The 25,753-nt window shown below is 38.0% G+C and overlaps 1 protein-coding gene across 2 annotated transcripts in view; it reads right to left on the reverse strand.

The window, feature by feature from the left end:
* The window catches only part of LOC127949634 (microtubule-associated protein 9), a 40,216-nt gene extending 22,333 nt beyond the window's left edge, over positions 1-17,883 (reverse strand). The window contains exons 1-9 of one of the 2 annotated variants that reach the window (XM_052547069.1): positions 17,753-17,883; positions 17,577-17,660; positions 17,317-17,404; positions 16,562-17,152; positions 16,095-16,294; positions 15,469-15,565; positions 15,264-15,319; positions 13,739-13,809; positions 12,959-13,115 (exon numbers count right to left, since the gene is read on the reverse strand). In XM_052547069.1, coding sequence (XP_052403029.1) covers positions 12,959-13,115; positions 13,739-13,809; positions 15,264-15,319; positions 15,469-15,565; positions 16,095-16,294; positions 16,562-17,152; positions 17,317-17,404; positions 17,577-17,651 — 1,335 coding nt within the window. In that variant the 5' untranslated portion in view covers positions 17,652-17,660; positions 17,753-17,883. Of the gene's footprint in view, positions 1-12,958; positions 13,116-13,738; positions 13,810-15,263; positions 15,320-15,468; positions 15,566-16,094; positions 16,295-16,561; positions 17,153-17,316; positions 17,405-17,576; positions 17,661-17,742 lie in introns of both variants that reach the window. The other variant, XM_052547068.1, reaches the window with a different exon arrangement.
* Between the last annotated feature and the right edge of the window lie 7,870 nt (positions 17,884-25,753).

Consider the following 25,753-nt stretch of genomic DNA (forward strand, 5'->3'; position numbering starts at 1 on the left):
CTTTCGTTTCAGACTTAGTAGAGTCTGTGAACTGGCCAAAGAAAATTTGAAAGCAGCTCAGGAGAAGATGAAGACTTGGTATGATCGAAAGGCTAAACATTGTGTGTTTTGTTCAGGAGACCAAGTGCTGGTGCTCTTACCAATACTGGGTTCTGCGTTGCAGGCTCAATATAGTGGTCCGTATACCATTGATCGGAAAGTTGGTGAGTGTAACTACTTGGTTAAGACTCCAAATCTTAAAAGGAAAACCCGAATGTGCCATGTGAGTTTACTCAAGCCTTACTTTGACCGTAATCTAACTGCGTCTACCGAGGTCAAGGCCTTGGCTGCACTGAATGCTCCAACTACTGAGAACGTAGAAGGGGTTGCTGTCTATGAGATTGCTCAGAGTAGATTGCCAAATTCTGAGATTCTGGCTAAGTTAGACTTTCATTTGTCGTACTTAAATCTTTCTGAGCGCTCGGATCTAATTCAGTTAATTTATCAATATTCTGCCTTGTTTTCTGATGTTCCATCTTGTACCAATGTCCTAGAGCATGACATTGATGTAGGTCAAGTTAACCCTATTAAGCAACACCCAGATAGGGTAAATCCTGTTAAACGCCAGCTTTTGCGCAAAGAGGTAGAGTATATGTTAGAACATAACATAGCTGAACCGACTTGTAGTGCTTGGAGTTCACCATGTTTATTGGTTGAAAAGCATGATGGTTCGTTTCGGTTTTGTACCGATTTTCGTAAAGTAAATGCCATCACGAAACCTGACTCTTTTCCTCTTCCGCGGTTAGATGATTGCATTGACCAAGTTGGTTCTGCATCCTTTGTTTCAAAGTTAGATCTTTTGAAAGGCTACTGGCAGGTCCCACTTAGCCAGCGACCCTGTGAGATCTCTGCTTTTGTGACACCAGATAACTTCTGCCAATATAATGTTATGGCATTCGGTATGAAAAATGCACCTGCCACTTTCCAGCGTCTGGTTAATAAGGTGTTAGAAGGAGTTGCAGGATGTGAGGCTTACCTTGATGATGTGGTCATTTATAGTTCTACCTGGTCTCAACATTTGGCCCAGCTTGGGGATGTGTTCAAGAGGTTAAAGGCTGCGTACTTGACCCTGAACCTCTCCAAGTGTGAGTTTGGGCAGGCCACAGTTGGGTAAAGTTGTTGGCCATGGACATGTGTCTCTGGTACGAGCAAAAGTGGAGGCCATTGTGAATTTTGCTGTACCATCATCTCGGCGGGAACTAAAACGTTTCCTAGGTATGGCAGGATACTATAGGAGTTTTTGCAGAAATTTTGCCACTATTGCTACACCTTTGACTAACCTGCTTAGCCCTAAGGTTCTTTTTGTTTGGACTGAGTTATGTCAGGTTGCCTTTGACAATCTGAAGGCATTGTTGAGCAGTTCCCCTGTTCTTGCTGCCCCTGATTTTAACAGACCTTTCAAGTTAGCTGTGGACGCTAGTGATTTTGGGGTGGGTGCTATTCTCCTCCAAGATGATTCAGTGGGAGTGGAGCATCCTGTGTGCTATTTTTCAAAGAAATTTGATATCCACCAGAAGCATTATTCTACAATTGAAAAGGAAGCTTTGGCCCTTATTCTGGCTCTGAATCATTTTGATGTGTATGTTTCATCCAGTGTTTCACTTGTTGTGTACACTGATCATAATCCTCTAGTGTTCCTTCACAGCATGAGAAATTCTAACCAGCGCTTAATGCGATGGAGCCTGTTTTTGCAGGGATATGATCTTACAGTCCGCCACATCCGTGGGAAGGATAACGTTTTGGCGGATGCTCTGTCAAGGTCGTAAGTGCTGGTGTTTGTCCATCGTTTTGTACTTGTTGACTTTGCCATCGGTTATTATATAGCAATGTTTTAAGGGTGGAAGTGTTATGTGGGAGTGTTTTAATTTGTGTTTGATTGCAGTTTCCCTGGTCCCTCTCCTGCAATTAACAGGTTAATTGGATCCACCTGAAGGGAGTCACTTTAAACCTAGGACACATGCTCTTTCTCTCTCTCTCTCATTTTGCCGCCAACACTGCGGTAGCAGTGTTTCTGTTTCTCCAGTCCTTTCTTTTTTTTCCCCTTTTGTTATTAAAATAAACTTATTTTGATTGGCATACTTTTTGTGTCCTTTATGTTGCATCCCTAGAGCCAGGGTTGTAACAGCTAGTGTTAAGTGTGATGGTGGTGGAGTGGGTGTGGCCTGACCAAACATGCTGAGGCCTGTTGGAAAAAAAGTCCATAATCCAGTTGCAGAGAGAGGTGTTAATGTCCAGGTCTCCACGTTTTGTGGTCAACTTGGAGGGAATGACAGTGTTAAATGCTGAATTGAAGTCAACAAACAACATCCTAACATATGTGTTGTTATGGTCCAGGTGTGTGAGTCCGGAGTGCAGCACTGTGCATACTGCATCTTCTGTGCTCCCATTCCTACGGTAGGCAAATTGGTGTGGGTCCAGTATGTGTGGGAGGCAGTATTTGAGGTGTGCTAGGACCAGTCGCTCGAAGCACTTCATAATGATGGGTGTGAGTGCTATGGGGCGATAGTCATTCAGGCACATTGGGGAGGAGTGTTACGGTACTGGCACAATGGATGTGGACTTAAAACATGTTGGCACAGTTGCTTGGGTGAGGGACAGGTTGAAAATGTCTGTGAAGACCCCTGCAAGCTGCTCTGCACATGCCCTAAGCACACGTCCAGGAATGCCATCCGGGCCAGCAGCCTCGTGTGCGTTGATCCGGCTCAATGCAGTGTGGACATCTGTGGAGGTAAGTTTGAGGGGTTGGTGGTCTGCTGAGTGTGTAATTTTGGTGGCCATCTCCTTGCTGTCGCTGTTGAAGCGAGCATAAATGTCAGTTAGCTCGTTAAGGAAGGAGACGTCCGTGACCGTTGGAGTGGAGTTGCTTGACTTGTAGTCACTGATGATCTGGATGCCCTGCCAAATTCAGAGTCAGAGTTGGAAAAGTGGAAAAGTGTACCTTCAGCTTTTAGCAGTACTTGGCCCTTTTGATGACCCTTTTCAGGTAAGCCCTGGATTTACTGTAGACCTGAGCGTCATCTGACTTGAAGGCAGTGCTGCGGGCTATCAGCAGAAGTCGCACCTTCTTGTTCATCCATGGCTTCTGATTAGGGTATTTTGTTATCTGTTTTTCTGTCGTAAACTGTCAATGGTGGTGTTGATGTGATCCAGTACAGAGGAGGTGTAGATATCATTGTCTGTGTGAGAGCCACAGGCAGCCTGAGAAGCAAACATACTCCAGTCAGTGTGTTGAAACCTGTCTTGAAGTAAAGAGAGTCTTCTCCAGTTGGCCACACTTTGATGGTCTTCACTGATGGCTTAACACGGTTGATGAGGGGTGAATACTTAGGGGTGAGAAACAAAGAAAGGTGATCAGACTGTCCGAGATGGGGGGAGGGGGGGTCGCTATGTAAGCTCCATTAATGTTTGTGTAAACATGATCCAAAGTTTTGTCTCCTCTGGTGTGGCAGGAAACATGCTGGTAAAATTTGGGGAGCACAATCCACCACCTCTAGTCTTGCCGGAGTCATCTGCCGTTCTATCTGCCCGGAACGTGTAGCGTCCAGCTAGCTCAATAGCATTATTGGGTACGTCGCGGTGTAGCCATGTTTCTGTGAAAATCATGACATTGCAGTCCAAAAGTCTCTTTCTGTGGGTGATGCGGAGTCGTAACTCATTCATTTTGTTCACCAGTGACTGCACATTAGAGAGGAAAATACTGGGTAAAGAGAGCCGGAGCAGTGTTAGCTTTAGCTTGACTCTTAGACCTCCGCGCTTCCCCCGCCTTTATTTACGATCTCGAACACATTTGCCTTCTAGGCTAGTGACAAATGGTCAAAAAGTGCTTTAGTTTTTGAGATACCACTACCAGAGGTAGAACTAAACCCAACAATGTTTTTCTTCATCTCTAAGGTCTCCCATATATGAAATGGATTCTTGGCTAAAAATATTTTACTGCTAAGATTGTTAAATTAACAGATATTGTTATACACCACAAAACCAATAAAGGACTAAAATATAGCCTGTCCGTATGGGAGTTAAGGCATATAAACTAATGCAGATCAATCACACAGGCTCTGAGAGCTTTGAAACTTGACATGTTTGTAGTCAGGAAGTTGATTTAACTACTAGAAAAGACTGGATGTGAATATCTTGATGTATGGAATAAATAGACACATGTAAACACATATCTAAAATAAGCGGACATGCACACATTTAATATCTATGCAGAATGTTTTCATTTACTTTGTGCTTGCTTTGCCTGGCATTATCATAGAAACACATATGATGGCTTGTTGGAAAGGTGGGGTTGTGAATCCAGCAATACCAAATATGTAAATATATAATAAAAGAGAAGTGTTCTGTCACTCAATGTATGAGGTGTTCAAAATGAAAGAACGCTGGAAAAAATAGCCTCAAGTCCAAATCACATTATCAGTGGTGAGAAGAATATTGACAAATTCATGGTTACTGCAAAGTAACTTACATTAGGTAAGTGCTGATCTATATTTATGATACATTTAATAATGATACATTTCATAAGGCACAGTATACTATACAATTCATATGAACCACAGATCCAATTGAATCAGGTTAACATTGGAATGGAAAACCTTTATTAAAATATCGTCACTGACGGGCAGAATCCTCGCATATCCAAATTTTGTCTATTTGATATTTTTTCACAATTCAATGCTATTGGTCAAACCCCACGTGGTAAACAATCTAAAGTGTTGAAAATAGATTGAGAGCAAATCTCTTAACTCCATTGGACACTTCAACTGTCTGAGAATCCTCGTAACGCCACCTCTTCTTCACTCCGCGGCAGGAGTTCCACGCCTTTTTGTGTCCTCAGGATTTAAAGTCGCAACGATTGAGAAATCCTCGTCGAGCAACACATAAAGAAAGCCTTAACTCTGATTTTATCTATTTTAAACTATGATCAGTTATTGATGTATTTTAAATGTCTACTTATTACTAGGCAAGGCAAGGCAAGTTTATTTATATAGCACATTTCATACACAATGGTAATTCAAAGTGCTTTACATAAAATAAAGTAAAATAATCATGAATAAAAATAATAAAAATAAACACAAGCAATTTTAAAACTTTTAAAATTATGAAAAAAACTACTTAACTAAAATGAATTTAAAAACTGTTAGAAAATGATTTTACATAAAAAAAGTGAAAATATAGTGCAATCAGTTCGGACATTGCACAGTGCTCATTTAATAAATGCACAGCTAAAAAGATGCGTTTTGAGTCTAGATTTAAATGTGACTAGTGTTTTAGCACATCTGATCTCTTCTGGAAGCTGATTCCAACTGCGGGCAGCATAGTAACTAAAGGAGGACTCCCCTTGTTTTGTGTGAACCCTTAGTATTTCTAACTGACTCGATCCTAATGATCTGAGTGCTCTGTTAGGTTTATATTCAGTGAGCATATCTGCAATATATTTCGGTCCTAGGTCATTTAGTGACTTATATACACGAGTAAAAGTACTTTAAAATCAATCCTATATTTAACTGGAAGCCAGTGTAAGGACCTGAGGACTGGTGTGATATGCTCAGATTTTCTGGTTCTAGTCAGAATCCTGGCAGCAGCGTTCTGCATGAGCTGCAGCTGTCTAATGGTCTTTTTGGGAAGGCCGGTGAGGAGCCCATTACAATAGTCCACCCTGCTGGTGATAAAGGCATGAACAAGTTTCTCCATGTCTTGGCTGGAAACGAAACCTCTAATTCTTGCAATGTTTTTGAGATGATAGTATGCTGATTTAGCTACTGCTTTGACATGACTACTGAAACTCAGACTGGTCTCCAGAATCACACCAAGATTCCTGACATGATTTTTAGTTGTTTGACCCCTAGAGTCAAGGTATGCATTCACCTTGAACACTTCATGTTTGTTTCCAAATGCAATGACTTCAGATTTTTCCTTGTTTAGCTGAAGAAAGCTCTGGCACATCCAACTATTAATTTTATCAATGCATTGGCAGAGGGAGTCAATAGGCGGATCTTTTGTGACGTCATTGTTTATGTTTGTCGCGTTGCATCATGGGAATCGTGTGGCAGGAAACACCGCTAGATACCTGTAATTTGATTGTTTTGCACGTTTGGAGGAGGATTTAGAGAAGAGGATGGTTCACTCTTGCTGTGTGGTCGATTGTACGGTTAGTTGGGGGCCTGATAAAAAGTTTTTTCGAATTCCCTCCGAAAAGGATAGCGAAAAATGAAAGAAATGGTTGCGTGCAATTAGGCGATTGAACCTGGACGTTCCGAAGAAAGCCTGCAGCTTCTGATCGAGTTTGTGAGGCACATTTTGTTCATGGTAAGTCTTAGTGACTATGTATTTATAGAAGATTGAATAAAAATAAATAAAACTGAGTCAAATCAACCGAGTCTTATGTTTTCGCTTTCTGATTCAGGTGTCCCAAACGCAATCCACAGCACCCAGACTATGTTCCTCACATCATTCTGTAGCTGTGCTTTGCTGCAAGCCTCACTAGTACATGCAGCATTTGTAAGTCCTATCCTGACAGCTGCTTCTACTTTAAACATTAAAGCTGCTACACAACTGTTTCTCCAAGACTGGATTTGAAAGAAGGAGAAATGTGTAAGCTGTGATATACAATTTTTCACCATTAGTACAGAAACCATTGAAAGTCTCACACTGAAAACAATTGAAATGGTACAACAGTCACTACATTTTCAGTAAATAAATAAGTAAATAAGAACACTGATCAATGAAGACTTACCCGGCTTTGCAGTCGCAGTGAGCAGTGATTATTTCGCCGTTCTCTTTGGCGATCACCCACGGGAGATGCGAATCATGCTGTGACTCTGCTTGGCCAGGTCTAACCTCTGCTTTTAGCACGATCACTGCTTTCTGTTTGGCAGAAAAGATTGGCCCAACTTTTCGAGAAACAAAATAATCATAGGCCTTCAGACTTTTGAAAGCCTTTAATCTTTCATGAGTGAAGGGTCCAGGGGTTTCTATTAAATAAGAATAAATGTCTCCCCAGCAGATTGGTGGCCAAGACACGGGCGAGTCGGACCAACGTTTTTTGTCATCCCAGATCTCATATGGGCTTTGAATAGCTTCGATTTTGTCACCAATACAAATTTTGAGCTTCTCTCCAAACCTCCTCCGGTCTTCAGATGTTAAAGTGCTTATATATTGAGGATTTTGCCCGCTTAAGGCCCGTTCACACCAAGCACGATAACGATAAAGATAACGATAAAGATATAGTTCTAAAAATCGTTCTTAATATTAAAGAATAGCAGAGTCCACAACATAACTATAACGATAAAGGCACAGAGAAATGATATCGTTGGAATCACTTTCAGAACGATTTTTTTCCCCCTGATGAATGATAAAACATTGCCAACCAATCAGAATCAATCCTGCTGTAATGAGCTCGAGAATTTAAAGCAGCAGACGTGCCGCGTCCGCTTAAAATACACAGACAATATCGTTCGCTGGTGTGGACGCTAATATCGTTATCTTTATAGTTATCTTTATAGTTATCGGGCTTGGTGTGAACGGGCCTTAACTCACTTGAAAGTGCTTGTTGCGTCTTTACAGCCCGCCATACTGTTTGTTTTGTTGCCACACAACCACTCGCGTATGCATACAAAGATGTCATCAAAGATCCTCCTATTGGGCTGTAGTAATTTGGAGATAAGGCTAGGTAAATCTGGGTATCATCAGCATAGCTGTGATAGGCAATTTGGTTCTTTCTCATTATTTTACTTAGTGGAAGCATATACAGGCTAAACAAGAGCGGTGCAAGAATTGACCCTTGTGGCACTCCACATGTCATGGACGTCCACTTAGACTTATGCTCTCCTAGACTCACATAATAGCCTCTCCCTTCTAAGTATGACCTGAACCATTTGAGTACCATCCCAGAAAGCCCAACCCAGTTTTCCAGTCTCTGTAGAAGTATGTTATGATCGATAGTACTAGGGTTGTTATTTCTAGGCGTATTATACATGTGCATTGAAGTTTTAAAATGTATTTAATTTCTAATTCTACTTGTATTGGATTAAATGTTTTGGATACCAGCATTAAATTATTGTTTTTATTATTATTTTACTGACTCAAAGTTGGCACTGTGCATGTAAAATGCCCCAAGTAGGCTAACAGGTTTTATTTATGGGAGAAAAAAGGTCTGTCTACTGGCGCCAAGTAAGCCTATCTTTGCAAACCCTTGGTTTGTCCCCTCTATCTCCGCTGTGCTCTATCTCCACTGCGCATTTTTCAAATATTGCCAGTGGGTGGAGTCAGGCTCTGACCAGGGGTTTAGTTACCCCTTAAAGCCTTATCTCTTGTCAAAAGGCTCGACACGACCGCAGACTTTGATGAACACTGCAGGCAGCAGCGACGTCTGTATCTGTATCATTCTTATCAATGAGTGCATAACCTCGTATCTCCCCGCTCCCAAGTCATAGAAATCTCGTATCTCAGATTAAACATGATTTTGTCCCACCCTCTTTGTTTTTTGATGATGGAAGCATAAAGAAGACAACAGCAGCTGCCAAGTGTAAAAGAACCATTCTACTTGTATTGGATTAAATGTTTTGGATACCAGCATTAAATTATTGTTTTTATTATTATTTTACTGACTCAAAGTTGGCACTGTGCATGTAAAATGCCCCAAGTAGGCTAACAGGTTTTATTTATGGGAGAAAAAAGGTCTGTCTACTGGCGCCAAGTAAGCCTATCTTTGCAAACCCTTGGTTTGTCCCCTCTATCTCCGCTGTGCTCTATCTCCACTGCGCATTTTTCAAATATTGCCAGTGGGTGGAGTCAGGCTCTGACCAGGGGTTTAGTTACCCCTTAAAGCCTTATCTCTTGTCAAAAGGCTCGACACGACCGCAGACTTTGATGAACACTGCTGGCAGCAGCGACGTCTGTATCTGTATCATTCTTATCAATGAGTGCATAACCTCGTATCTCCCCGCTCCCAAGTCATAGAAATCTCGTATCTCAGATTAAACATGATTTTGTCCCACCCTCTTTGTTTTTTGATGATGGAAGCATAAAGAAGACAACAGCAGCTGCCAAGTGTAAAAGAACCATCAGCATATATCATTGATGGCATGGATCTTCTTCAAATGCTCAATGATTCAGCCTTTCAAACATACAATGACCTGGGTGAGTGTGTCTGGAAAAGATCGCAACTTTAATGGGAAAGGAAGGTAACAGCTGTGTCGTTATAGTTTTTGATAGATATGACCACCAACACTCAATCAAAGATCTTGAAAGACAAAAAAGAGGCACCAAGATAGGCATCCTGGCACCAACCTGGATGAGCTGAGGTGTCAGCAGCAAATCTACCCCCAACAGAAGATGGCTTCCAGCAACATGTGCTGAGAGCCATGTACCAAACAGCAGTGCGGTGTCACAGCCACCTGGCCAAAACTCTTCTCTGGAACCCAGTTGGTGGAGGATGGAGGCTCAGAGAAGGTGGCTGCATTTAATCTGTGATGTTCCAGAAGGCACCAGCACCTAAAGGAGTTAGAGACCTCACCCACCTCTACTGTAAAGACGGAAACTGCACCGATGCCACCAAATGCCAGTGTCTTTCTGTGGGCTTGACCTGCACAGGGTTTTGCTCTTGCCCTGACTGTCCAAATATGACCCACTTTGTCACTGATGACAATGTGGATGAGTGGTGTGTTGCAGTTGTAACATCAGGGGGGGTTGACCCCAGAATGGTCCAAGAGAGTCTGGCTGCAGGCTTGTACTTGCACTCTCAGACTTGTACTCTCAGACATTTGCACTTCCGCTAGTGACATCACTTGCAGTCTTTATTTTTTATTTTGTTTATTTTTTTTATTACTTTTCGTTTGAATTTCCCAACATTTTATAAAGCCAGGTGGTGAAGACAAGAAAAAAGAAACTAAATTACAATGTCACTTGCAATTGCTACTTGAACTCTCCGCTACCTGTGACGTCACTTGCAATCAACACAAATCGTGCATGTTGCCAATGGAGACAAGACGCTGTGGTGGTGATTAAATTATTAAAACTAATTTAGTACTATAACATACAGGGTCCTGCAAGAAAAAGACAAGATCGGCAAATCCATGGCCAGAACAGCAGAATATGAACATTTGCACAAAGTCTCTAGCTAAGCGTAGAAAAAAAACACTTAACATGGCTTAATATATTAAGATGCTATTAAAATATCAAATTAAATGTACAGTTCATTAATATAAGGAATATGTATATAGTATTTTCCTCACATACCGCAAAATGTGGCATAATGGACATAGATGAGAAAGGCCAAACTCATGCTTCTCTACTTTATTAAAATACATAACTAATATGTACAGGCAAGCAGGTGAGCCCAGAATAAACGCAACGCAAAGTTTCACATTAAGCTTTTTTCCATATAGAATAAACTGTCTACAACTTGTTTATATCACTGTCTTTGTCCATTAACCTACATTATGTGTTTTATTTATAATGATTTTCTATAGGAGGAAAACATTTAATGTACAATTTAATGCACTGCGTTCTGTACTCGTCTGCTTGCCTGTACGGAGTTGATCCTTTTAAAATTACTTAATGCATAATGCCCATTCATATTAGCTGGTCTGTATATACTTGGAGTCAACAACAAGACATATAGGCTAGGCCTACTAAATTGTCTTTATCATCTTAGTCAGTTATTAGGCCACATTAAGCGTTATGTTGTATGGGAGGACAAAGTTTGCACATCGTGTTCATAGCCATCTGCGTGCCTTGCAGTACATTGAATAATAACTATATATCGAATTTGATCTTTTAATTGAACTTAATGTGTCTGAATACATTATGCCACATTAAGTGTTAGTTTTTTTCTACAGGAGGAAAACGCTTAACGAAAGACTTTGTGCATTGCGTTCATATTCTGCTGTTCTGTGGCCAAGGTCTGTGCTTGTCTTTTTCTTGCAGGACCCTGTACGTTATAGTACTAAATTAGTTTTAATCGTTTAATCACAACCACAGCGTCTTGTCTCCAGTGGCAACATGCACGAATTGTGTTGATTGCAAGTGAAGTCACAGGTAGCGGAGAGTGCAAGTAGCGATTGCAAATGACATTGTAATTTTGTTTATTTTTTCTTGTCTTCGCCACATGGCAACTGTTATAAAATGTTGGGAAATTCAAACAAAAAGTTATCAATAAATAGAACAAAATAAAAAATAAAGACTGCAAGTGACGTCGCTAGCAGAAGCAGTGTCTGAGAGTGCAAGTGCAAGTCTGCAGCCAGACCCTTCTCCAATGGTTACCAAAAGCAGTTGATGTTCCAAATGGTTGCTGCTAGAAAATAAACTAAACAGCCTGAGAAGACAGGGCTCATTTCCCCGAAGAGTGTTTGTTTCTTTAGTTAGATTGCCATTTGTTTTATTTAAGACAGTAATTTAAGTTGTATTGTGTGCAGTTAAGTTATAGTTTTATTAAAAAGTTCATAAGTTAAAACTCCTGGTCTCCTGTTTGTGCTATGGTAAGGTGTTATCTTTCGATTTCAATCTTTGTTTCCATATAGTACAAGGTGCCATATTAAATATTTTTTGATGTCTCTTATATTTGAATTTCTCAACATTCTTCTCACCACTGATAATGAATGATAATGAATGGGTTTGGACTCAATTATGTTCCATTTTCATTCATTTTGGACACCTCATACATTGAGTGACAGAACACATCTCTTTTGTCATATATTTACATATTTGGTATTGCTAGATTCAGCACAACCCCACCTTTCCAACAAGCCATCATATGTGTTTCTATGATAATGCCAGGCAAAGCAAGCACAAAGTAAATGAAAACATTCTGCATAGATATTAAATTTGTGCATGTCCGCTTATTTTAGATATGTGTTTACATGTGTCTATTTATTCCATACATCAAGATATTCACATCCAGTCTTTTCTAGTAGTTAAATCAACTTCCTGACTACAAACATGTCAAGTTTCAAAGCTCTCAGAGCTTGTGTGATTGATCTGCATTAGTTTATATGCCTTAACTCCCATACGGACAGGCTATATTTTAGTCCTTTATTGGTTTTGGGGTGTATAACAATATCTGTTAATTTAACAATCTTAGCAGTAAAATATTTTTAGCCAAGAATCCATTTCATATATGGGAGACCTTAGAGATGAAGAAAAACATTGTTGAGTTTAGTTCTACCTCCGGTAGGGGTATCTCGAAAATTCAGGGGCATTGTCACTAGCCTATTCAGTCCTATTTTAACTTTCTCAGATTATAGTTTTGCTGTGGTATATGAAGAAGTACGTATGTGTATGGAAAACAGAGTTACAATTATATAAAATTAGTGTCATAATTTTTGTTTGTTTGTATGTTCACACTGATGTTAAAATAACATTTTCTGATTTGTGACATTTCTTTTTATTTAATGCTAAAAACACTGCTGGTCACTTTCAGAATTTATTGGGATGCTTTCACACAGCTCTAGCGTAAATAGACATAGAAACATATCCTTGTGGGGCGGCTGACATGGAAAAGCGTACGCAGTTTGTGTTCAGCAGGTATTCTCCAAAATGGTGCTACAGTGAAGCAGAGTGACACATTGTTAAATAGAGTCGTTATTTTTGTTTTCTTCACGTACAAAAAGTATTGTCTTCATTTCATTACGTTACGGTTGAACCACTGATAGCAGATGGACTATTCTCACAATGTCTTTCGTAATTTTCTGGACCTTGACACGGTGTAATTTACTAGGCAGTCAATGGGACATGCACAACTTTGGTTTTCATCCAAAATATCTTACATTGTGTTTCAAAGACGAACAAAGCTTTAATGGGCTTGGAATGACGTGGGGGTAAGTGATTAATGACAAAATTTTAATTTTGGGGTGGAGTAACCCTTTAACTTAATATGATTTAATTCCTTAAATATTACGATTACAGTAAATGATTGACTAACCTGGTACACAGCAGCTCTTAGTGAATCTGCTGCTTCTGGAACCTCTTGGGTGTCATGTGTCCTCTGATCCAAAACCTTCAATGTTCCCAGGTATTTAGACTCTGCTGTATAGGAGCACTTGGATTTTCTGGAACTGGATGACCGAGAGCTTGAAGGTCTAATGTCCAGAAGACATTGATCTTTGAGTTCTTAATGTTTGATGCATTTAAGTAACACTTTTAAGTTAACTGTGCGCTAAGTGATGTTTTACTCATTAAAGCATGAAAAATGACAGATATGATTAGATGTTGATCATGAACACGCATACCAGTGACCAAGTAAAAAATATTTTATTATTTAAAAAATATGTACCTCCAAGAAGGCAAGACAGAAAAAGCTTAACTTGAGAAAATAGTTAACAAAAGTGATAAGAAATGCAGTAACATGGGGAGATTTTCATGACCCAGTTTGAATTCATGTAATGTTCCTTAAAAAAATGAAACCTCACTAAATTTATATGGATTTTAGAAAGCTCAGAAATCTCTCAGGTTTCATAACAAATATCTTTAATTGTGTTTCGATGAGGAACGTAAGTTTCGAACAGCATGAGGATGAGTAAACAATGACATTTTTTTTGTGAACTCTTCCTTTAAGTATGCTGTAACATTCTCATCCAAAAATGGTGTAAACATCAATTGGAACATGATTTTACACTTTAAAAAAAGAGAGGAGACTTTGCCTCCTTCAGAAGTCCACCACATGCACATAATACAGCATGAGGTATTAAACAAATTCACTTACCTGTCTGTTAATTTTCTAGACATTCGGCTTAGTGTAGCTGACGTGTGGTCAAGATCACCCTGGGAACTCTCCTGATTGGAAAATTGTGAAGACAGATTTAATTAAGAATTACATTAGCATTTAAATTTAACATGGCATTGAGATTGACCTTAATTTGTAGTGTACTGCTTCCTTTAGTAACATGTTTCAGAAGTTGTGTAATGCTGACACTGGATGCCATTTAATCTTTTAGATTAAAGCGGTCATATGATGCGATTTCAAGTTTTCCTTTCTCTTTGGAGTGTAACAAGCTCTTGGTGCATAAAGTAGAGCTGTACAGTAGCAAAGAATAAAGTCTCAAATCCAGAGATATTCTTTATAAAAGTTAAGACTCATCCACATCCTCCTAAAACTGCTCGTTTTACTACGCCCCCACATGTCTACATCAAGAAGTGGGAAGATTTGCATAACGCTTCCCAAATGTTCATGCAAAAAAAAAAGGAGTAACTTTTATTCTCGCCATGTTGTGGAGACACTGTATTTTTCTTTGTAAAAAAGCGAAACTACTTTGTTTGGCCTTCCAAAAGAGGACACAACTAGAAATCAGTGGATAAGTTGTATTTACAACACTGTTCCAGAACAGTTCAACCCAAATATGTGTGCAACGCATTTTACGGAGGATGAGGACTGTTTCCTGTGAAAGTAGCCTACAATGTGATGTTTTATTAACAAATTTCGAGAGGAACACGCGCAAATAATCAACAGCCAATTCACCATCAGTAATCACATCATCTATCCAACCACCACAAGAGAGAACCAGTATAAATAATCATAGCAGCCTTACCTTCATTCTCTCTAGTGTTTCAGCATCCCTCCACCACCCCGACTCCTCACGGTTGACCCATTCCTGGGCCGATGCTAAGCTCGGAGCCCTCTCCCTGGGCAGCACGCTAAGTATGCATGCTATTCTTCTAGCTTTATTATCTGCAAGGTGAACTCGTGAAACCGGTGTCTGTTTCTATGAAGTGGGACACTTCCATATTTAAAAGGACAGTCTGGCCCTTCTGACTAACTGTATGTAAGTCAAACACGAGATTTGAGCAGATCACGAATGCAGACACAGTTGTATGTTTACGCAACACGATGCGCAACACAATGCGTAATAAGACAATGTAAGTCAAAATAACCAGTATTCATGTCCCCCAATGGATGCAACAAATTCCACGTTTGTGGGGAGTTTATTGTTTTTGTCTTGTCATGCCAGGACACACATCATCACAGTATGGTGAGAGGTGTAACATTTCAGTCACATGATTGAGGCATTCAGCCAATCACAACACACTGGATAGCTGGCCAATCAGAGCATACCTCGCTTTTCAGACTGATGAGCTTTGTAAAAAACGATGAGTTTCAGAAAGGTGGGGCATAGAGGAAAAACAATTATGTACAGTATGTGGAAAATACACAAAATAATGTTCTTTTTAGCAACATCATATGACCCCTTTAATTGATAAGAACAAGATATTTCACTTGTAATCTCACTTACATGCTTTTCTTCAAAGGATGTTGAGTAATTTCTCTCTTTGTTCTCTTCTGAGGCAGCTAGAATGAAAAAGACATATTTAAAATGATTAATAACCACTTAACTATAATTTACTTTAAACTATTTTGGTATTAAACTACCAAAATGTAATCTCATTACTACAGAATCTTGGAACACTGAAACAGTCTAAATTAATTTCTGCACATACCACTGCCTACAGTGTCTGGAACCTCAGACATTTGCTCTGCTGTTGAACAAGACTGTGTCTTGGACTTTTCTGACATGGTCTGGTCTTCATCTGGACTCTGTATAAAACATAAGGTTGAAAAACAAAACAAGAGTCTTTCAAAACATCTCCTGGATTTAGAACTGGTCAGCAAGTTTCTGTTGTGAGACGTAATCTACCACTGGATGATAACAACAGATTCTACTCTCTTAAAAAAGGAGGGGATTTTCATCAATGCCTATATGTCTACATTTTAGTGAACAATTCTTAAAAGAATACTTTTTCTTAGTGTGAAGGACATTTTAATAACCCAAAGAACCATTTTACGCTACAAAACACTTTTTGTGCAAAGTTTTGTATAAAGCTTCCATGGATGTTAAATGTTCTTCATGAAAGAATTGGTAGACAAATGCTGCCAAAAAAATAATAATAATAATAATAAATAAATTATATATATACACAAATTTTTAATACTGAACATGTCTCCACTAAATTCATACTTTTAATTAAAAAAGGTAACATCTCTAAGCTTCGGTTTTAGCATTTACGTTGTTTAAATTGGTTTTCTGCTGACACTTTTTGTCTTTCTACTATTAAGGGATTCTCACCAGAACACTATCATTGGTAGAGATTAGACTCTTCTCAGTAGAGAATGTGTTGGAGAGGTCTATAGACATAGAAGATGTGGCTGTTCTGCTGCAAGCAGTGGTCTCTTCTTGTGTTTCCTCTCCTAACTGACCGATGTCACACATGTTTACTGTCCTCTGCCTGGGTTTGGGTCTGGGTGACATGTCTTGAGCAAGACAACCTGTTTACATTAAAGAAAGTGTATTTTAGTTTCTGACACTTCTTAAGCAGATTTTATAGACAGAATAAAAATCAAACCCAGCTCTGGAAACCTTTCAGAAGTTAATAATTTAAAAGTTAATAATAAGAACATGGTCACTTGGAAGCAACCATTAAAATTAAAATTAAAGATGTAAATACAAAGCAAGTAGTAGTAGTATTATTGGCAACTGGTCTTGCAAAGATAACAGATCTTAGACAACTGTACACATGCAAAAACTGCACTGACCTGTGGAGAGTTTTGGTTTAACACTTCTCTCCCTGGGTTGAGGAATGGGTAGTTCACCATCTTCACCAATCATTTGGTTATCATCATTTTTTTCTGAAGGCAATGGCAAAGGACTGTCCCACTGTGAACCATCTGATGTAAGCGGGACGGAAGATTCCCATTGGCTATTCTCAGAGTTTAGTGGCAATGGAGATTCTGACAGGCTCTTCCTCAACTTTGTTACTGATTTTGACTGTTCATCCTTCTGGAGTGAAGTGGATTCTGATTGAAACTTATCAGATAGAGACGAAAAGGGGGAATCTGTCTGTTGGTTTTTCTCTGGACTGTAATAATTGCTTGGACTTTGAGAAGTATTCCTGGACTGTGTGGAATGGAAAGAACTGGGTTGGTCATCTGCACTTCCTATGGTGTTCAGCTGATCAAAGAGCACAGGTGAGCTGGTCCTTTTTGTTTTCATAAAAGACACTTTTTTGGGTTTGGCATTTTCCTCTTCATCATCTGAAAGCTTGAAATTGATGATTTTGCCTTTTGTCTTCGCAGCTTTAAATCTCTCTTTCTTCTGTTTTTGTATTTTAAGGAGTTGAAGTATGTCTGCAGAATTCAAGTATAAAGGTAAAGAACAATAGGAAAAACTAAATCACAAACATTGCTAAGAAAATAAACTGATTCAAGGTAAGGTCTGTAGATCGGAGTATACCAGTAGTATACAAATACAGTGAACATATTTTATATAAACATGGCATTGTAAAACCTACCGTCATCATCATCATCATCACCGTCGTCAAAGTCATCAGAGTAACCATGCCTGTTGCCTCTAGCAGACACAGCTTTCTTTAGCTCATCCTGAAATTCAACAACATGCACGTGTCATTGAGAGTAACGCGCCATAACTGTTTAGAAAAGATGGGCAGCTCAATACACTTTGATACCGAAACTGGTGTGTCTGACAACAATCTAAATAATTATTTAACATTGGAGCACACAAATGATTTGACACTAAAAACGTTAACGTTACCTGAAAAGTTGTTCTTCTGGATGCTTTAGGGCTTTTCGTGTATGCAAGCGTTGTAGAAATAGGCTCGTCATCCATCTCTGTTTACTGTTTAAACACAATAATGTATTATACAAACAAATCGTTTTAGAAATATAATTTGCCCATTAAACGTTCAGACTATTAATACCTAACGTTACCGTAGCTTCGAAACAAACGAGCGTTGTTTAGATCCCCTTGGACGCCATTTGTTTACGCAAGTAACCAAAGCAACTACCGGATAAGAACGTACGAATCCTACTATGACGATGGCTTGGCGTGGTGACGTTGCATGCCGTAGCATACTATGGCAAATGCTTTTCACATTGAATGTCCTAAGCTTTACCAGTTTATTTGTATCTTAAAAACGGAACAGCTCCAGTTCAAGACAGATGTAGAACGTAGATGTAGAACCTTTTGGATCACACACACAGCTTATGAAGCTTGTATCACACACAGTCTCTGTGAGTTAACGAAAATTTAACATGAAAACACAAGGTTCTGGTGTTCTGGAAATTTGATTATACATGCCTGTCCTGTTTCGTGGTGAATCATAAAACAACATTTGTAATTTTTTTAATCAATGAGAATTCTTATTATTTTGTCTTGAAGAACAGTATTCTACTAATTATAATTATTAATTAATAATTATTCAGCTTTTTGAGCATCAATGAATGTTTGCATCTTTTGTAAAAAAAAAAAAATAAAAAAAATAAAAATAAAAAAAAAAGGATCCCAAAATTATATCTGTTGGATAGAGGTAAAACATGTAGAAGATGCTGGAAAACCAATGAAAGTGCAGGACCTGGAAGATATTTATAAGAACAGTGGGCAGAACTGCAGATAAACATTAGAACAGTCACATATCATCTGTAACAACAAAAAGTGTTACTTACAAATCAGACTACTTTTATTTTACTTTTGACCAATCTTGTATTTCCAAATTGATTTAAATAGGATAATCTTTTACCATATTGATATAAAACAATACAAATAGTAAGAAAATATATTCCATTTGTTGTAAACAACAACATGAAGTACATTAAACATTATATTACACCAAGGGTTCCCAAGATGGATTTGTGAAGGAACTGTAGTTTTTTTTTTTTTTTTTTTTTTTTCTGCATGTCATCATGTGACCGTACAATGTTTCAGAGAACCATGAACATGCAAATGTGATAGGCTACTTAATTCTTAAAATATTTATTTTAAAATTTCAGGGGAACTTGAAAATACAGTAGGGGAAAGAGGATCCGATGAAAAAAAAAATTGGTTTATTTTTGTTGTTGTTGTTTTTTGTGCATTTTAATGAAATGCTTTCCAAAGTAATACATAATAAAATAACCTATTGAGGGATAATACAAAAAAAAGTTTGTGTGCTTATCACAACACACGATTGCAAAATGAATGCTATTGTGTAAACAATAATATTAAGAAATGTAATCCATATAAAAGAGGCTAACATTCAGAGGCTAACCAGAGGCATGATGAGAGACCACAGTGGTGGAGGACTGGATGCAATGCAGACAGATTACCTTATGCCCCAGTAACCGGTGAGAAAACATTACAGTATAAAGCACTTCATATTACAATAATAATGCCTTCCTTTTCTAACTTGGTCTGTAGTAGCATAATGGAACGATGTGTCATGTCTGTGCGAAAGTTGCGTGAGGGTATGCAAATACATACATTGACAGGTGGTAAAAAAGGCTATCATTGCCCTTGAACTTAGGGTCAAGGGATATGTCTGAATGAACATTTTAAAGTCCTATGCCTTCCATCCAGACCATATAAATAGATTTAGACCACTTACAGTAACTTGGTGATTGCTACCAGGATGTGAAGAGACTTTCAACCCAACCAGCATAACAAAAAATGTTTTAGAACTAAATCACCTACCCTGCCTTTAAGAATCAATAGTAAGCCTATGTAAACGTCTGAACTGGATCATGTGTAAATCTAGCCAATATTTTATATTTTGGACTTTATGTAAACTCCTACTATGTACAATAGCTTAGGGCAGTGCACATTTTGCATATTCTAAAAGGTGATTTTATCTGTTGCACAATTGTTTTGGGTGTCTGGCTGGGTGCCTCCTTGACATGTCTGGACCAATCGCTGAATACAACCAGAGACTAAAGGACTTTGATACAATAAAAAATATATAATACCATGTATTCCCACCAGGGGGAGGTAGACATCGTAAAATATTCCTGCACTTATAAACAGCTGCATCTGTGAGTTAAATGATCTAGGTCACGGACAATGGAAAAGAGGTGACAACAGAGTAATATTTGTCTGATATGATTGTTTTTTTACATTGCAGTGATCTTTTAATCACTGAAATACAGCAGAAATTACGATAATGAAAAGGCATTTTAAGAAAACTCTTTTCTTGCAATTGTTAATGTCAGTTAGCAGTGTTAAGTAGTTTTTTAGGCCTACATGTATTCTGGATTGCAAAGTCAGATTCTAAAAATACTACTGTGTCATACTATTTAGCTTTGATTAATTACACAACATTTATGAATAGAAATTTGCAAACCATGCTGTTGAATTTGTGGGTAAAAGCACCTCTCAAGCAATTAGACCATGTATGAAACAAAAAATTATGCAAGTTACTAAACGCTGGTGACGTACAGCTGTAAAACAATATGTCAACATCCAGATACCTGCAGTAATTGTTGTTTCTGGAAGTATGAACAGAAATATCTACAGTATTGTTCAAAAAAATAGCAGTACAATGTGACTAACCAGAATAATCAAGGTTTTTCGTATATTTTTTTATTGCTACGTGGCAAACAAGTTACCAGTAGGTTCAGTAGATTCTCAGAAAACAAATGAGACCCAGCATTCATGATATGCACGCTCTTAAGGCTGTGCAATTGGGCAATTAGTTGAAAGGGGTGTGTTCAAAAAAATAGCAGTGTGGCATTCAATCACTGAGGTCATCAATTTTGTGAAGAAACAGGTGTGAATCAGGCGGCCCCTATTTAAGGATGAAGCCAACACTTGTTGAACATGCATTTGAAAGCTGAGGAAAATGGGTCGTTCAAGACATTGTTCAGAAGAACAGCGTACTTTGATTAAAAAGTTGATTAGAGAGGGGAAAACCTATAAAGAGGTGCAAAAAATGATAGGCTGTTCAGCTAAAATGATCTCCAATGCCTTAAAATGGAGAGCAAAACCAGAGAGACGTGGAAGAAAACGGAAGACAACCATCAAAATGGATAGAAGAATAACCAGAATGGCAAAGGCTCAGCCAATGATCACCTCCAGGATGATCAAAGACAGTCTGGAGTTACCTGTAAGTACTGTGACAGTTAGAAGCTAATCTATTTTCAAGAATCCCCCGCAAAGTCCCTCTGTTAAAAAAAAGGCATGTGCAGAAGAGGTTACAATTTGCCAAAGAACACATCAACTGGCCTAAAGAGAAATGGAGGAACATTTTGTGGACTGATGAGAGTAAAATTGTTCTTTTTGGGTCCAAGGGCCACAGGCAGTTGGTGAGACGACCCCCAAACTCTGAATTCAAGCCACAGTACACAGTGAAGACAGTGAAGCATGGAGGTGCAAGCATCATGATATGGGCATGTTTCTCCTACTATGGTGTTGGGCCTATTTATCGCATACCAGGGATCATGGATCAGTTTGCATATGTTAAAATACTTGAAGAGGTCATGTTGCCCTATGCTGAAGAGGACATGCCCTTGAAATGGTTGTTTCAACAAGACAATGACCCAAAACACACTAGTAAACGGGCAAAGTCTTGGTTCCAAACCAACAAAATTAATGTTATGGAGTGGCCAGCCCAATCTCCAGACCTTAATCCAATTGAGAACTTGTGGGGTGATATCAAAAATGCTGTTTCTGAAGCAAAACCAAGAAATGTGAATGAATTGTGGAATGTTGTTAAAGAATCATGGAGTGGAATAACAGCTGAGAGGTGCCACAAGTTGGTTGACTCCATGCCACACAGATGTCAAGCAGTTTTAAAAAAACTGTGGTCATACAACTAAATATTAGTTTAGTGATTCACAGGATTGCTAAATCCCAGAAAAAAAAAATGTTTGTACAAAATAGTTTTGAGTTTGTACAGTCAAAGGTAGACACTGCTATTTTTTTGAACACACCCCTTTCAACTAATTGCCCAATTGCACAGCCTTAAGAGCGTGCATATCATGAATGCTGGGTCTTGTTTGTTTTCTGACAATCTACTGAACCTACTGGTAACTTGTTTGCCATGTAGCAATAAAAAATATACTAAAAACCTTGATTATTCTGGTTAGTCACATTGTACTGCTATTATTTTGAACAATACTGTACAACCTGCAGCCTTTGGGCATGTAATTTCATTGTTATTTCCATGTTTATTAATATTTGTTAATATAATGCAGGTATTCCCAAATTCCTTCGTATTAATACTGTACATGGGGTCTTTAATGTACTTTTCTTATTGTGTATGTTTGTCTCAGAAAAAGCAATGTGATCTTTCCAGCCATGTTTTCCAGTCTATGTTTCTCTTTTTGTATCTTTTTTTAACAACCTGCAATCACCACAAATGTCTTCTTAATGAGATCTTGACCTCTGGATGACACTATCTATTTCTCCATCACATTCTTATTTTTTCTTTCCTGGTCCTTTCCCTCTGGCTTTTTTTTTTGTTTTTTGAGAAGAATTGTCTGTGATTATTCACTCCACTCTCATCAGCTGTGTTTGGACAGCAGCTGTTTACATTATATCACTTCCATAAACTGTATTTGTCATGACAACTCTCAGATAATTTAGCATGGTAATATACTGTACATGGCAATGTTAATGTGTTTGGTTTTAGCTGGATAAATCTGCTACACTGTTGCTGTGGCAGAGCAAGTACAGAGACTTGCTACTGCCAATACATCCAAAAATATAATGCTGTGAGCATGTGAGAATACTGATGCTGCTGCACATATAACATACAGTATATTAAATAATCCCCACATACATTAAACCCTCCTATAGCAGGTCTACACAGGTGGAGCTGGGGAAGGTGGAGGGTTTCTGAAGTGCGTTGCAACTGCTAAATACTCTAGCTAAATATGTGAAAGTTGAGCAGCAAGCTCAATGGCTGCTGATACACAAAGAAACCAGTCAACTGTGCCATGTGTCATTATGTCAGACTGAGTTACTGTAGAACATCAGCCAGCGCCATCTAGAGTTTCATGAACTTTTGAATGTGTTTGTATTATTTCATAATGACTTCCATTAATACATCATTAACATTATTAGTTTCTGTCTTATTAGAACATTTCAAACGGCCAAGACAACTTTAGAGTAGAATCATATATAAATATTTATTTTTGAATTTATAGTCAAATTTATCAAAGGGACAAGTAAAGTAATACTAGTCAAATCACTTAGCAACTTCACAGTTTTGGAAAAATAGTCTTATATTTCAGGTTTAATACCAGTTAAGCTTAAAGCAATTATTAAATGTTGTTGATTATCACAAACATTTATTTCAATCAGTCCCTAAAAAATATAAATATGGGTCACTGTGAGATCCTTAATGGAAGTGAATTGGACCAGTGCTCACATGTCAATATTTATTTATTGTTTGTTTGTTTGTATGTAGTCTGTGTGAGTCTGCTATTGGACCTTAGGTCTGACAATAAAATTGGACTGAAACAATATGCTAAATAAAATTATCTATGTTTGAATAAAATGCTTATCAACATTTTTGTATGAAGATATAGTATTTGTTGCAATGATAATGTCTTGTATGCCATAAACTAAACATACAATAATATAATCAACTTCACCTTTTGTGCTTTTAAAAATGTTTTTAACTGCACATGTATGCTCTTAAATAAGGTAAATATCAGAGTGTGTTGTAAGCAATATGCTACAAAATATGGTGATTGAACTTAACTTTTACACTGAACCTGGACTATCCCTTCTGTCTTTGCTCTTATTTGTTCTAAAGTGCATAGAGAATGACTGTGTATTGCCATTCTGTAATCATTTTTATATGGAAGGTAAAGTGCATATACAGAGAGCATCAGTGGCCTAAGGCACCATAGATGAACCACACTTACACCATCTACTTACTCTGGTCAGCTGTACCCATCAGCTGTTACACAAAGTATAAAAAGAAAAATCATTGTGGTTATGCAATATCTGAATCTTACACCAGCCTCAACCTGTCCTCTAATAATTCCTTCATATCTTTATACTGTTTGTTATAGGTATTGAGTTTTTTATATAGCCTATAATACAATGAGACTATTCCATTTGTCAGTATCCTTTACAAACATGTTTGCATGTTCTGATTAAACTAGTAAAATGACTTAAAAGAATTATGTGTACAAATTAACCTGCTCCAAAAGTTCTGTGGACCTTAGGTCTGTAGAAGAGCCAACCTTGTCCTTTCAGAGAACTTAAAAAAAATAATCAAGCAATAGCAGTGTGAACCAGAACCAGCCAAATACCAGCCATAAATATTTACAATTCAGCAATAGATTTATGTACTAGTTGTCAGGTTTAAAATACCTGTTTATGTCAGTGGAACCAGTAGGTTTTATGAAGTTACTTTTACAGATAAAACTTGGAAGTTTTATATGCACCAGCTGGTTCTATAACAAATGTAGAGGTTCCTTATTAAGAGGAAGTGATTTTTTTAAATGCCTGTGTGGTTTGTTTGAGTTGTAAGCTGCTTGCTGGTTTGTGTCAAACAGAAAAAGGGGGGTGACGGTGAAAGATCAGGTTGCTGGAAGATGCCTTGCAGCACCAACAAAGCCTGAATGGCTTTTGTCAATGAAATATAAAGCTATAAATAATACTGGTCCTGGAAATGGAGAGAGAAGGAAATAAGATGCAATAAAATGGAATTCAATAAACGAACTGTTAAAACCATTTGGATTTCTGGTGTTCTGTAGTTTGGGTTGCAAATTCTGAAAGTGTGCTTATCTCATTTCCTAAATGTTGTAAGAGAAAGAAAACATGCTTTCCATAAATAATAAAAAGTGATTTGTTGACAATATGATAAATGTGTGATTTATATTGTTGGTCATATTTGTTTGTTTGGTTAGTTTCATTCTTTTCAGTTTCTTTTTTTCATTTTTTTGCTGATGCTGACTTTTTTATCTTTCTGCTGGTCTTTCATTCCATGTAATACAAAATATTTTATATAAACTCTAGCTTCTATAAATTCTAGTTTGTGTCATATAAATACATCTAATAAAATGACCCAGTGGAACCTGGATGTCAGTGTGAGCAAAGATAGAAGAATAGGAGATATAAAATAGCTAATTACATTTGAATGTTTTTTATATGCATGTGTTTGCAAGGGAGCAGGTCTGAAAGTATTAAAGAAATCATTCAAATAAACATCATAGCAGTTATTAGCAATTACCTTTTCAGGACACACATTTTTCAACTCTTCAGACTAAAAGAAATTTCCACTTAAACTCTGTCTCAAAATATTTGAAATTATTTGCAATGATTGGCAATTAAATTTAGATGATATTCCAACCACTTTACCTGACTTCATCTGCTCCCTACTACAGAACATGGTGCATCCATCCCTTCTCCTGCTTTGAAATTGACTGAATTCATCAGTGATGACAAGCTCCCAGCAGTCTTGCCATTTATAAATGGTAATTCCTAAAGAGATAAAGAGAATCCAGCCTGGGCAGATTGAGGATTCATTGAACAGCACTGACTAGAATATCAATGTCCTTACTACTTGCAGAGTAGATATCAGTGCCAATTTGTCCACAGCTTTTAGAACATTGGTTCCTAACTCCAGTCACACTTTTGTATGTCTCATTTTGTATGCCTTATTTAACACACTTGATTCAGGTCATCACGCTCTGTGAACTCTAATGAGTGTGTCAGATAAGAGAGACATACAAAATGTGCAGAGCAGTAGGTTCCCAGGTCCAGAGTTGAGAAGAACCGTTCTGCATTCCTCTCGATTGCTTCGCCATAGGTTGAACCCTATTTTAAACCAGTGGTATGTGATGTGTTCTCTATGTGTCATTGTTTAGAAGTAAATAAATGTCAAAACTGAAACTTACACTCAGAGTGATTGGTGTGAACAGCCATAAAGTTTTGATAATCATTAGATAGCGATAGCGCACAAACTGGAAAGTAGCCACCACAGTCATAACAATATTGAC

Source organism: Carassius gibelio, chromosome B1, assembly GCF_023724105.1.
Source record: "Carassius gibelio isolate Cgi1373 ecotype wild population from Czech Republic chromosome B1, carGib1.2-hapl.c, whole genome shotgun sequence".
Classification (NCBI taxonomy): domain Eukaryota; kingdom Metazoa; phylum Chordata; class Actinopteri; order Cypriniformes; family Cyprinidae; genus Carassius; species Carassius gibelio.